Below are 13829 nucleotides of genomic sequence, written 5' to 3' on the forward strand. Positions count from 1 at the left end.
GTCGTCAACATGGATCTATGAATAAGCGTGTGAGATATGGCTGGACTCACAAAGATAGATTGACAACTACACAAACCAATCAGAAGCTGCCTTCCACGATAAGGGACAAACCTTAGGTCTTAATGCAGGTTATGTTTGTCCCGGGCATTTGGAGGAAAGTCCAAACTGATCCGCAGAAGAGAAACACATGTGAAGCTCGCAAGATGGGGCTGGTCTCACCAGGCTCTAAATTGCAAATATGCCATGTTGGATGGAAGCGCTTCATTCCAAAAAATGCAGTTAGTATCACAGACCATATCTGATACATAATTTATTTGTATATAGACAATTGTTCACACACACACACACACACACACACACACACACACACACACACACACACACACACACACACACACACACACACACACACACACACACACACACACACACACACACACACACACACACACACACACACACACACACACACACACACACACTGATAGTAGGTGAATGAATACTCACTGAGTTTCTTATTTTCCTCCCGTAATGTCAGCAGGTCTCTGGTGGCACACAGCATCTGCTCCTGACTCTCTGCCAGTCTCTTTTCAAGGTCAAAGTACTGCTGTTCTGTAAGGGCACACAACATTCAACGTGACTAACTACACACAGTACACATCATAACTGTACATTGCACTGACAAAGACCACATAAATGACTTATAAATATCTAATCCAGAGCACTAATGGTCATTGTGATGTAATGTTTGTTGTCACTCAGCCAACTCAAGTTGACCATTCTCAGTGGAACCCTGGTTTAATTTGGTGATGCAGGAGCCTTTAAAAAGGAAACTACGTCTTCTTAATATCAGGACTAATTTTGTATTCAGATGAGTTGCTTTTTCAAGCAGTAAATGACGCCATGACGAACTTCACTTAGTATAGTAACGTAATGTGTCCTAGCTTTAGAGCAAATATATAAACATAGTAGATATTTTTCAAATATTTGGGATTTGGTTTTCAATTGGGCATTCATTCAACAAAATATAAACAGTAACTAATTTAATACAACTTCCATAACCACTTAGCTGAATCTCATGCAACAAAGTTAGCCTCGACGTGATAGCAGACACCGGTAAGTCCAGCGATAACACAGGACATTATCTATTGTTATTTTACCCGTTCTGGCCAGAAGGACTTCATATTCTTTATAGTATAGTGGATTTTGATAGGAGGTTTCTATCCTAGCTTCCAGTCAGCTAACTCATAGTAGCTAACATACCACTGTCCGCTTTATAGCGCTCGTGCTGCGTCTTGAGCGCCTCGTTAGCATTCTGCAGCTCCGTCACAAACTTCTCCAGCTTGTTCTGGGCGCCTTTCGGGAGTTTGTTCAACTCCGTCCGCTCCAACACCTGCAGCAGGACGGCCGCCATCTCCGACCGTATCCCCCCGAACAAAAATATATAAGTAAACGGACGCCAAACTCCGGTGAAGTGATGAAGCGCTGTCTCTCCCGTCCCGTAAGCCCGCTGTTTGATATCTCGCCGATAAGGTGTCAAGCTAGGTGTCATGTCACACTCATACAAAGACAGGATATGCACCCAGAACCTTCAAAATAAAGCAAGAATTGACAATCGTTTGCAACCAGACCGGGAGAAACAGTAGCCTACATTTACTTGAGTACTATCTTCTTAATGTTACTTTATATCATTTACTTCACTACATTACAGAGGGAACGATTACTTTTTAATGAGTTCATGGTTCAAGCTTCTCAAATGTGAAGATTCATAGATTTTTTTGATTTATTATACAATGACACACACAGCAACCATCAACCATACCATTTAAATTCCAGCAAAGACAGATGTGCAAACATTTTTATTGATTTATAATATTTAATGTAGGCCTATAATAATGTTTTTTTACAATAATAAAGATACTTGCACTCTTTAAGTGTTTTTGTTTCCATCATAGTACAAGCTTTAACCTGAAGAGGATTTCAAAACGTCCCGTTAGTTGTTTGTCTTTCGTTGTGTAACTTGACCATTACTTCACCTCGCTTCACCCACTACGACACATACGTGCGACGGAAATACGTCATTTCCCAAAGCATTGTGGTAGAGTGAGTTTCTTTGCTCTGCTGACGAACCACCACTGCCAGCTGTCAAAACTAACAACAAGCTCCGTGCTTTCTGCTCGTCTGGCTTCTGTCAGGTATTGTACCTATCTTTACGTGGATAGGATCTTGTAGGAACTCTTTAACGTTAGCTTGGTGTAGTAAATTGCCAGGCCAGCTAAAGTTAGAGCGACAGACAGCCTGATGGTTAGACGACTCATGGCTGGGCTTAAAAAGTGTATGAATGAACTAGGCTACTTGTTGCTTTTCATTTCGGTCAACATCTGCATTGGTGTAGATACTCATAAAGCCTTTGTAAATTCTTCGCTTGTTTAGCTTGTGTCTAATTCTTAGCCAGACACTATAATTGCAGACATACAAATACAATGGCTCCACTGATTTGTATTACCTATCTCTCCATCTCTTTTCCCACACTGTCCTCTAAGGCAGCATGGGTCGTGGCTATATAGTGGAGGATGCTGTGGAGGGATATCTGTCTAAACTATGTCAACAACAAGCGGGTCCAGTTACAGGCCTGCTTATTGGACAGGTGAGGTTCCACACTAATATTAGTCTGTAGGCTTTCTTCTAGGTAACGTTTGCTCAGGGGTCCTATTGTAACATTTATGTAATATCTTAATTTAACTATCTTGAATTAGATTTAGAACATCATTTTGACTTTTCGTTATATCGAGATATGTTACAGATAGCTGTAATTAAAGACCTACTTCACCGGTGGAAATATAAAGGTGTATTGAACTCTGAGATCCTATGTAGTATAAATGTGCTAACATTTTAGAAACCGGTTCATCCTAGCCTGAGAAAAGGCAGAAAGATTTTTTTATGGTCTTACGGTCTAACCCTACATTTTTCTAGTGTGACATCACATTAGTAAACATTTTTGGTTAGGATTAACAGGACAGCTGGGCCAAGGGAAGACTGAGGGAAGAAAAACCTCATTCATTATATTATAATAGCGATGTTATAATGATAGAACGCCGGTTCCGTATGGGTGAAGTATTCCTATAACTTTTTTGCCCATTCATAAACTCAATTGTGGATACCTGCACCTAAAAATATGACTACTACCCATAGTTCAACGATATTGCACAGTGTGTGTGTGTGTGTGTGTGTGTGTGTGTGTGTGTGTGTGTGTGTGTGTGTGTGTGTGTGTGTGTGTGTGTGTGTGTGTGTGTGTGTGTGTGTGTGTGTGTGTGTGTGTGTGTGTGTGTGTGTGTGTGTGTGTGTGAAGAGACAGTCAATGATATTAAACAAATCACCAAACATTTCAGAGTTCTGCCCAAAGGGATTTTGTGGTCATGGCAACTCGGACGCCTCAGAGGGAGGAGTCTACTGCAGCGGCTGGGAACGGTCCGGACAAGGACTGGGTGACTGAGCATGCTCGGCAGGTAGGCAGGCCAAGAAGCTTGGTGTCAAAATCAATGAATATCTCCTGCTGATCTGCTACCTGTTCGTACTGTGTGTGTGCGGAAGAGGAAAAAAATCCATTGTTAATAAACAGCCTAGCCTCTGTAAGCTCGCATGTTGCTAGCTTCAGTGTGCCACTTTTGTTTACATACCCTTTGTTTACATACTAGTTTACAGGGCCTATTGGCTGTGTATTAACACCAGATTACATATCAGCGCGCCGCACACATACCGACAAGTGTTCTCCAGAATGGCTGACTCCACCTTGTTTGTATGCACTTGTTTGTGCTTATGTGTATTTGTCTGCATTCATGCCACTTGTATGCTCCTTGTCTGTGCTTTTTGTCTTTCTTTAAATGCTTATTTGTTTTAATCTTGCCATATGTTCATGCACTTTTATCTGTGTCTGTACTGTATGCTACTTGATTCATATTTTTCACACGTCACCAACCTGTTATGTGTTGGAAAAATGATTGTATAATTTTACTTATCTGTGCTTGTGTCATTTTAGTTTTTTAGTGTTTATGTGTTGTATGTTTGTATTTTTCTTTTCTTAATGTTGCTTTTAAGTTATCTACCTACATGGACTACAGGTGAAAATGAGCCTGCATGGCTAAATCTGGCACATTTACATGTTGAACTTTGGTGCTCATGTTTATCAATGTGCGCTGTCCCTTCTAAATAAAGAAATCTCAAACTGCTGTGGAGTATCACAGTGTTTGATGTGCTGATGGTTGTTGGGTCTGTGTTCAGGTGTCCAGGATGCTGCCCGGAGGCCTGTCTGTGTTGGGGGTCTTCTACATCGCTGAGGCCGATGCCAAGGACACACTGACCACACTCAGACAGGTGAGATTCACATAAACACATTGCACATGTCCATGATGTACACACACACATACACACACAGCACACAAGCACACGCACATACACACGCACATGTACACACACACACACACACACACACACACACACACACACACACACAAAATAGGCCATATTATACTCATTTTCAGGTCTTTGTTTTTGAGGTAGGGTTCCTACTAGAGCAGCGTTACTCATAACGCGGCTCGCCAAGCTTCTATGTGCGGCTCGCATGGCAATAAAAAAATACTGTGATATGATCATGCAGTTAATACAGATATTTCATAATACCATTAAAAACAAGCAGATCTATAACATCAAACCTGTTAAACTAACGTGGCTGCTCTCATACAAATAAGTAATAAAAGAATAAGTCAACAACGGCATTACAAGGTGGAAATACAGACTAGAAAATAATATATTTAAACTTGCTCAGCCGTACGCTGACTGACAGCGGGGTTGCCAGATTTGCGGTTTTCATGCATTACAAGGGAGAATGTGCTCTTGGATAGATTGGGCTGTGGGGGAAAAAACTAACTCACGGGCAATAAAAATATGTTATGCATACCGTCTATCACAGGCATGCTCACGAACATGGAATATATCAAATCATTTGCAAAAAAATAGATCTCGTTTCATATCGCTAAGTTGGACATTTAAATTGGAGAACACTTAACAACCTGGCAACCACACGCACGGTACCGCAACAATGCTAGCTTGCCTTGGATGCGATTTCAACATTTCATGCTGGTTACTGGTACATTGATAGATGTCTATTCAGAACCAGTTTGGCACCAGGACAGATGAAAAGCTCCACAAACGAGGAAAATGAAGTGTTTTGGCTAAACTGCATATTGTATGTTCACTTTGATCAGGCAGAATTCCCAATGTCTCTGAATTATTCCAGAAAAATAATAGGCTGCTAAACAGCTCACATAGGACACAGTTGAATTAGCCTCTTAATTTTCCTCTCATAGTGCACCTGATTGATGCATTTACCTTTGAAAGGTTAAAAAAAATGTATTCCAGGGGGGTATTATATGAACACACCCATTTTGATTGATAATATGTCATTCATAAAAAGAAATTAACAAATATTTGAATAAAAAGTAGGATATTAATTTATTATTCAATAGCTTTGATGTTATGTGACCCAGTGTCTCCAAATTATTCCAGATAATAGTACACAGTCACACAACTCTTAATTTTCCTCCAAAAGTGCACCAGATTGATGCATTCTGGGTTAAAAGGTACCAAATTTTCTTCCGGGGGAGCATGCCCCCGGACCCCCCTAAGGACTGGGTTCCCTCAGTTTCACAAAATACTGTGGGAAACACTGGTTCAAGAATTACATATTAATAAGCAGGCATGCTTATGTATGACTGGATTTATAGCTTTTGATACTTTGCGGCAAAAATGGCTCTCCTGCTGACTTTGTCCTGTCAGTGCGGCTCTCCTGAAAAAAATAGTGAATACCACTGTACTAGAGTATCTAGACACGATTGACTGCACAGTAACCTCTGTAGATCTATGGGGAAACTGTGCCTCTCACCCTCTGTCTCATGCATTTCGGCTTATCTCTCAAAACGGTCTGTGTAGGTTCCTCTCTAGCTGCATTAATCAATGATTGGTCAGTAGGGGGCAGAAAAAACCCCCAGCAAATACACAACCGTCACATATCACCCTGTTGTTCAAACCTTTAAGTACGTTTATTGATGCAGCAGCTTTAAGAAGTAGACGGTCACAAAGAGATTCATAGTGAAAAATAAGACCACAGAGGTAAGAATAAAGAGGATAAAAACACCATCAATTAGAAATGGAAGAAAAAAACTGTCAAGTCAAGTCTATCAGTTGTGTCTTGAGTTGCTTTTTTAAAACTGTCCGCATATCTTAAGTCCAAAGGGAGAGAATTGCAGTGTTTAGGAGCCACAACCTCAACAGCACTGTCTCCATTCATTTTTCACGGCCTGAGCCACCACCAAACAAGCCCTGCGTTCCAATCCCCATACTTCCATACTATTTAATATGCCAGAAAAAGATTTAGGATGTCCCAATACATGCATGTCAATTGCAGTATGCTGACAATACATAAATGCCCCATTAACTCCAATAGAATTTTGGAGTATTCGTTTTTATTCTTGACATTTCTCGACATAATGAAAAAAAAATCTTCCTTATCTGATTTTTTTTCTCTCCTGTGGCCCTTAAACTCTTCTGTACTTTAGTATGTAGTGTAGTAAAAAGAAAGAGTATGTGATTTGGAATGCAGGGTAGCTGTTAATATGGAGCTGCTGCAGCACATCTCTGTGATGGTGCCTGACCATGCACAGCTTTATAAGTCAACCTTGAGTTCAATTGGATTATGAATTGGAAGCTGAGCCAGTAAAGAGCAGATCTGTGTCACATCATGAGACTTTCTGAAATATCCGATGAACGGCTTAGCAGCCTCCCTTTTTTGGCCCCCTTGCAAACCTTTCACTGTATTAAAGCTATAGTGCATAACTTTTCCATATTTATGAATGGCAGTTACTTTCAAGCCAATCGCGAAAATCAGTCGTCACGAAGTTGATTGAAGTCTATCGGCTCGACAAATCCGCTCCGTATTTTTCAGCAAGGCAGCGTTAGCAAACTATGCGCGACCATCGAAGGCTTAGCTCATGTAGATGTGCCGACCGTGTTGTTGTAATTATGGTCGCTATAAAGAAGTTACGCACTGTAGCTTTAAGAGTTACAGAAGTCGAGATGGGATGAAATTATGGCGCGGGAACAATCGTCTCCATCTGAGCTTGAGACATAATAGGCATTCCCTCTGAGGCGTGTGTGTGTGTGTGTGTGTGTGTGTGTGTGTGTGTGTGTGTGTGTGTGTGTGTGTGTGTGTGTGTGTGTGTGTGTGTGTGTGTGTGTGTGTGTGTGTGTGTGTGTGTGTGTGTGTGTGTGTGTGTGTGTGTGTGTGTGTGTGTGTGTGTGTGTCTGTGTGTCTGTGTGTCTGTGTGTCTGTGTGTGTGTCTGTGTCTGTGTCTGTGTTTTGTGTAGCTGTTGTTTGCAGTAGAGAACCTCATCTCCTCCGAGCGTCTGTGGAGCCTAGCAGACGATGACATCACAGACTGCGTCACACTGCACGTCAACCCCAAAACCAGGAAGTATCCTTTGACACACACACCCACCCTCCTCTACATTGGATCAGACAGCTGCCATGTACTGTGGTTGAATATTCATGTACTGTGGGTTGGTGTGTATACATTCTTTAACCCACCAACACCAGAACCGTATGCAGAACATTTGATGTCAAAGATCCCAAGGTAAGTTTACATTTTTAAACTTTTATTTCAGCGTTTCTCCGCAGGTGTTTCTTGTAAGGCGAGACACAGCAGGTGAAAATCTTTTTTTTTTTTAAAGCACCGGTCAGTTTTGAGAGTATGCTTCCATTACATGTCTTCCTTGATACTAGTATAAATGAATGGACAACAACGTACATTAAGGTGTTTATTTGACTGAACCTGTATATTCCTCCTATACAACCATCTTTAACAGATGATGTGATCAGGTATTCAAGCTTGTCACTTGCACCCCTCAAGTTGTTTCAACCAAATGACAATATCCCAGACTTCTGTTATGATGATGTTTAGATTCAAACAGAAATGTGTTGTTATCAATGTCTTTTGGCTGTTCCAGAGCACGGCCAAGCCTGCAGACTGGAAGTATCAGTCGGGCGTGTGTTCTTCCTGGAGCACCGTGTCATGCTGTTTGAATGTGGACATGTTGGTACCGCTACCAGACAACACAAACGCTACAGAAAGCATGGATGAATGTCTTAAGGTTAGCACACGCACATGCAGGCGCACACACACACACTCACTCACTCACTCACTCTCACACACACACACACACACACACACACACACACACACACACACACACACACACACACACACACACACACACACACACACACACACACACACACACACACACACACACACACACACACACACACACACACACACACACACACACACACACACACACACACACACACACACACACACACACACACACACACACACACACACACACACACACACACACACACACACACACACACACGCACACACACACACACACACAAATCAATTTTCAGGAACTTAATTGGAACTAGTTCTCACTGGTCAGTCTTTGTTTCAGGAGGGACTGAAAGTGTGGGCGCACCAGATTGAGAGTGGAGTTTTTCTGATGGATGGGAAAAAGCTGCCGGAGGAAACAGAGCTCACAGCAGGACAGGTTGTGATACATTTCACCTTAACAGTTCATCTCTAAAAGCTGCAGGTGCATGAGGCAGGCCGCAAAGAAAACACACACATTGTTATGTTAAGAAGCGGTACATGTGCTTTCAATCATTTCTTACTTGAAAATTGAACTTTTTTTTTTTGGAAGAACTAATGTATATCTGGCTAATTTGATTGATAGCAGAGTTAGTATTGTTCCTGAGTGATTCTGAGACTAACCCTGTGTTCCGAATCGCATACTCTTTCTTTTTTCTATTCTGCATACTACATCCCAACGATAAAAATAATCTAGTTAGGATGCAGTAGGCGTACTATTGGGACATCCTTTTACTCATTTATTTCATCATAACATTGCGCCTTGATCTTGCCTCTTGCTTTTATATCCGTCGCATTCCTGTTTGTTTTCATATGGAGGCTCCGTCAATGTGACGTCACTTCAGGTTCGCACTGGATTATGGGTCAGAATCGCCCAAATAGGATGCTGTTTTCAACACTAAAAATCTTGGACGGATGTAGTAGACATCCGGATCTTTCTAACCATCCTAAATCTGGCCACAAGAATCGGGACATCCTAAATCTTTTTTTCTACCATACTAAATAGTAGAAAGTATGCGATTCGGAACGCAGGGTAAAATAAAAAAAAATGGAAACTGACCTTTCTAACCTCCAACCTGGAAGCCCCTCTGTATTGTGTGAATTGCAGTAGTGTGATTCTAACCCACTGTGTTTACATCTTCTCCACAGAGGAGGAATGTGAGACAGACGTACACAGCTCAACTGCTCATCACCCCGGTAACACACTGACACACACACCACACCACAAAGAATCATTATTTTGTACAGCAACGTCTGAGCAATGTAAACGTGCTTTGAATATATCTGCTTGAGTCCTATTAAGCAAAATGCACTTTTTCATGGTTTGTCAACATTATACTATATGAGTCCCTGATTTGACAAGAGACTCCCAAAGTATAAGACCCCAGTCAGATTATTTTCCCCATATGACGACGACGTCATAAGGGGAGAAGCCGACCCCCACCCATTACAGTTTCTTGGACACTCCATGAAAATAGTTTCTGGTTGGAACCAATATTACAATTTTTGAACCTGAAATTGAGCATAATTTGTGACCTTTAAAATGGCTAAGTACTGTATTATATATGTGTATTTCCCCATCAGTCCCTTGTATTGGGAATGTAACTGCATGTGGCTTCGCTAACATAATCGACCACTGCTTACTATGTTGCTGAATCAAGGAGACTTTTGTCCTTGCCGCTTCTAAAAGAATAGCATGGCTTGTTGTGTGTGTGTGTTAGGATGAGCGGAGGTTAACCGACGTGGTCCAGAGGTGTGGAGGCAGTGTGAGCGTGAGAGGAGCCATCCACAGCAGAGCTTATCTACACAGCAACAAACCAAAGGCCAGGCACGCTGAGAAGGTGTGGCTTGCTTCACTTTAGCACACTGTGTTTTTTATTTATTTTTATTTTACACAGGTAAATCCCATTAGTCCGGAGACTCTTTTACAAGGGAGACCTGTTCCCATTTAAAGCCAGGACACACCAGTCCGACTACCCGAAAATGGAGTCTGCCATTTCAGGCAGCTCCAGTCTGCCCGTCGCGGCCAAAAAAGTGGCAAGAACACACCGAGCCAACTACTGACTTTCCGTACGCTCTGCACTTGCGTGGGACGTAATGTCTCCATAACAGCAGGCGGCGCTAATCTGTATTGTGGTCCAAAAAAATACGGAAGCAGGAAATGATAGGACAGCTCTGTAGACCATAAACATAGATAGAAATACGTTTTATATCTATGGACCATAAAAAGCACAATTTTTAGCGGAGAGTGTCGAGCATGGTGTCGAGCAGTCAACAAGGGTTGATGCATGTGAGTACTCGCTGAACGAAACAAACAAACAAACACATTGAAACAATGGCTAACTGTTGTTAGCTGTTTGTACTACCCGCCTCACTTCTGGGCTTCACTGATTCGCTAGCCCTCCACCAATCAAATTGCTCCAACTGAAAGACTGCCCGCCACATGTTCAATCGGCTCAAAAGAAGCCCGACGACATCTACGACGACCGACGTCACGACACACACTAAACAGATTTGTGTCGCCGCCCCTTCCAGACTCTCCGACGGCGATTATCGGACCGGTGTGTCCTGGCCTTTACACGTTACGATTCACACAAACATTCATACACCGATAGCAGGCTAACTATCGAGATTTACATGTTGGTGGGTGGGTGAAGTGTTTTACCCAAGTACACGACAACCATGACACAAGTTAAGTAGCAGGGTGTATATATATATATATATATATAGTTAACTTATTTCAGTGTGTTACACAAAGGTGACATATGCCCAGGTAGGTACTCAGTTTAGATTGGACATAGGCCTACTGTATACAAAGCCTAACATGACGCAAGAAAATAGAAATCAACCAACATAAAACAAAGCACAACCAGAAAATGCATTTAAAAAATATATACATATATTTAAGTTAAACAATTATTTAGCAAAAAAAATAATACTAGTAATAATAAGAAGAAGAAGAAGAAGAAGAAGAAAACATGTTTTGTCTTTCTCTCTCGGTTGTGAGCAGCTGCTGAAGAGGGATGTGCTTTCTACGGTGGCCACGCGGGTTCAGATGCTGCTGGATGAACTGCTGGCAGTGGAGGGGGAGAGCCAGGGCAGAGGACACAAACTACACACAGGTACACACACAGGGTTAACCTTAAAGGGTGGGTTTGATGTCCACCAATCCCAACCAAGGGGCAGGACTTGTGGGCGAATGATTACCTTTTGCTTTACAAAACCCAGTTTACCAAGAGTTACATATAAGTTACGTAGTATTACATAATAGAGTTACATAGTAACATACTGTACACGTGTTAGAGTGCTGGGTGAGCTTCTGGTTGGAGAAGACACACTGAGGACTCTGTGTGTTCAGGCAGCTGTGAAGCCCAAACAAAAGGAACTAGTGTGTATCCAAATCTGTATCCAAAGCTTTCTGAGCAAGCACAAAGAGTATATTATCCCCAACCCCTGGCAGAGAGAAAAAAACAAAAAAAATACACACATTCATAAATAGAATAATATACTGTAGATAAATACATGAAAACAAATAAATGATAAAATTATGATTGGCAAAACTAAACCAGTTACAGCAGTGCACAGTTTGAAACATTTTTTTTTTACAATATATGTTAGTCTCTCCAAGGCCAGACAGGTTGATTTAATCTACTCGTGTGTGTCTGTCTGTCTGTCTGTCTTTCTGTGTGTCTCTCTCTCTCTCTCTCTCTCTCTCTCTCTCTGTCTGTCTCTCTTTCAGATGAACAGAGCCTCCCTCGTCGTGTGTTCTGCCCGGTGACAGAGAGTGGGCCTGTGTGTGTGTGTGACTACCAGTTTGGTGACGAGGGCCTGTGTGAGGTGAGCGACAGATTGAAGGAGATGCTGGACATTGACGTGGCTGTGGAGGACTTGGACACCAGGCAGGAGACGACTGCTCAAGTCACGGAGAGAGAGGGGGAGAGAGAGGCTGCAGCGGGTAAGGGAGAGAGAGTGTGTGTCTCTATGGGGAATTCTAGTGGCATTGTATCGGTATGATTTCAGTTCATAAAGTATATGTAATATCATATCGCTACTCAACAAACTTCTTTTAACTTATGAATGGGGGACTGTAGCTCAGTGGGTAGGGTGGTCGACCCTCAACTGCAGGGTTGGTGGTTCGATTACCCGTCTCCCCGCCACATGTCCAAGTGTCCCTGGGCAAAGAGACACTGAACCCTAAATTGCTCCCAATAGTTAGCTTGCACCCTGGTGGTAGCTGCTGCTATCGGTGTATGAATGTGTGCTCCAGTTGTAAGTCGCTTTGGATAAAAGCGTCTGCTAAATGACATGTGATGTAATGAATTATGCCAGAGGACAAATGGGATTGTACTGACTCGCTGTTTGTCACTTGGTTACAGCAGCCTATGTAAATGGAATTCTCTCTTTTTCCATGATCCGTAACCTCATTTTTTCCCCAATAATCGTAATGTTGTTTTATCTGAGATCATCATCATTGTAGTTGATGGCATGGTGTGTGGTGTGTTTCCAGAGCCCTCTGTGCAAACTGATGTTGAAGCGCCGGAGTCCAAGAGGACCAACTTCATCGGTAAAACACTTCTCCACTGTGACACAGACACAAAGGTTCTTCATACCATCTACTGTAACAGCCAAATAAAGCCAAACATTTGATATTATTGCATGAAAATCTTTGCCATCTCTTTCCAATGGTCTCTTTACGACCTCTCCCAGCAAGCACCGGGCAGGGAATTGTAGTTTTCATATTGGAAATTGAAGTGTCTTTTTTTGACTCATTCCACTGTGCACGTTAGAGTGTCGCTATACTTAAAGGTGTCAGAGATTCTGAAGAATGCTTGTCGTCAAAATCACTTTTAATCAAAATCTGTGATCCGTTACCGGTACGTACTATGTGTACACTGGAAAAAAGATCCAGTGTTCATACACAGCCTAGGCTCTGTTAATGGGCCTGTTGCTAGCTACGGTGGCCCCCTGTGTTCACAATACCTTTTGTTTACATACCAGTTTAAGATACATCCCTCCTCACAATAATATTAGTTCTCCGGTGGTGAAGTTGAGAGCCTGTATCATGCCAAAAGGTTTGGAACTGAAATACAGTAAAATACTTATTTTTAGTTTTTTTCTTGTTTTACAAATGCACAGCAGCGATTCCCAACCCCTGTGTTTTAACACTGGAATTCTTTTCAGCGCACACAGTACGGACAGTGATTTTGACAATAAGCATTCCCCAGAATCGCTGACTCCATCTTTAAGTAATCAATCTTCTACAATGTACCAGTCACACGTACCACCTATTAATTTGTAACTTGGCGTCAAAACCATTAAAAAGTAGTGTGTGTGTGTTTGTGTGTGTGTGTTAGAGCGGAGCTTTGCACTGAATTTCCCCTTTGTTTTGTATTTTTGTTGCAGGTGTTGCCATGGCATCTGCTGTCGCCCTACTCGCCACTGCTGCTTCAATGCTCTATCTCAGTGACGTTTAGTACGCACACATACTGTACGCACACACCAAATAAAGTGTAACATTTCTACTAAGTGTCTGTTGGTTGAATCAGTGATTCAGAAAATATGAGC

General features: G+C 42.0%; 2 protein-coding genes across 3 annotated transcripts in view; one reads left to right on the forward strand and one right to left on the reverse strand.

The window, feature by feature from the left end:
- LOC307256068 (nucleoprotein TPR-like) overlaps window positions 1-1510 on the reverse strand; it is a gene marked incomplete at its 3' end in the record, with an annotated part of 43767 nt that extends 42257 nt beyond the window's left edge. Inside the window, exons 1-2 of the mRNA XM_080034934.1 lie at window positions 1264-1510; window positions 508-612 (exon numbers count right to left, since the gene is read on the reverse strand). Coding sequence (XP_079891060.1) covers window positions 508-612; window positions 1264-1414 — 256 coding nt within the window. The 5' untranslated portion in view covers window positions 1415-1510. The remainder of the gene's footprint in view (window positions 1-507; window positions 613-1263) is intronic.
- A 609-nt stretch (window positions 1511-2119) lies between these two features.
- Window positions 2120-13790, forward strand: odr4 (odr-4 GPCR localization factor homolog). Of its 2 annotated transcripts, none has more exons than XM_080033878.1 (14): window positions 2120-2195; window positions 2544-2647; window positions 3390-3506; window positions 4279-4371; window positions 7420-7526; window positions 7649-7685; window positions 8059-8202; window positions 8569-8664; window positions 9414-9461; window positions 9986-10105; window positions 11275-11386; window positions 12004-12219; window positions 12772-12828; window positions 13668-13790. In XM_080033878.1, the coding sequence occupies exons 2-14, from the start codon at window positions 2549-2551 to the stop codon at window positions 13736-13738; spliced, it is 1317 nt and encodes a 438-aa protein (XP_079890004.1). In that variant the 5' UTR covers window positions 2120-2195; window positions 2544-2548; the 3' UTR covers window positions 13739-13790. The 2 variants fall into 2 exon arrangements, with proteins under 2 accessions (XP_079890004.1, XP_079890005.1); XM_080033879.1 differs by having other exon boundaries at window positions 2129-2195; window positions 2548-2647.
- The last annotated feature ends 39 nt before the right edge of the window (window positions 13791-13829 follow it).

This window comes from Ammodytes marinus, assembly GCF_949987685.1.
Source record: "Ammodytes marinus genome assembly, chromosome: 9".
Classification (NCBI taxonomy): Eukaryota; Metazoa; Chordata; class Actinopteri; order Uranoscopiformes; family Ammodytidae; genus Ammodytes; species Ammodytes marinus.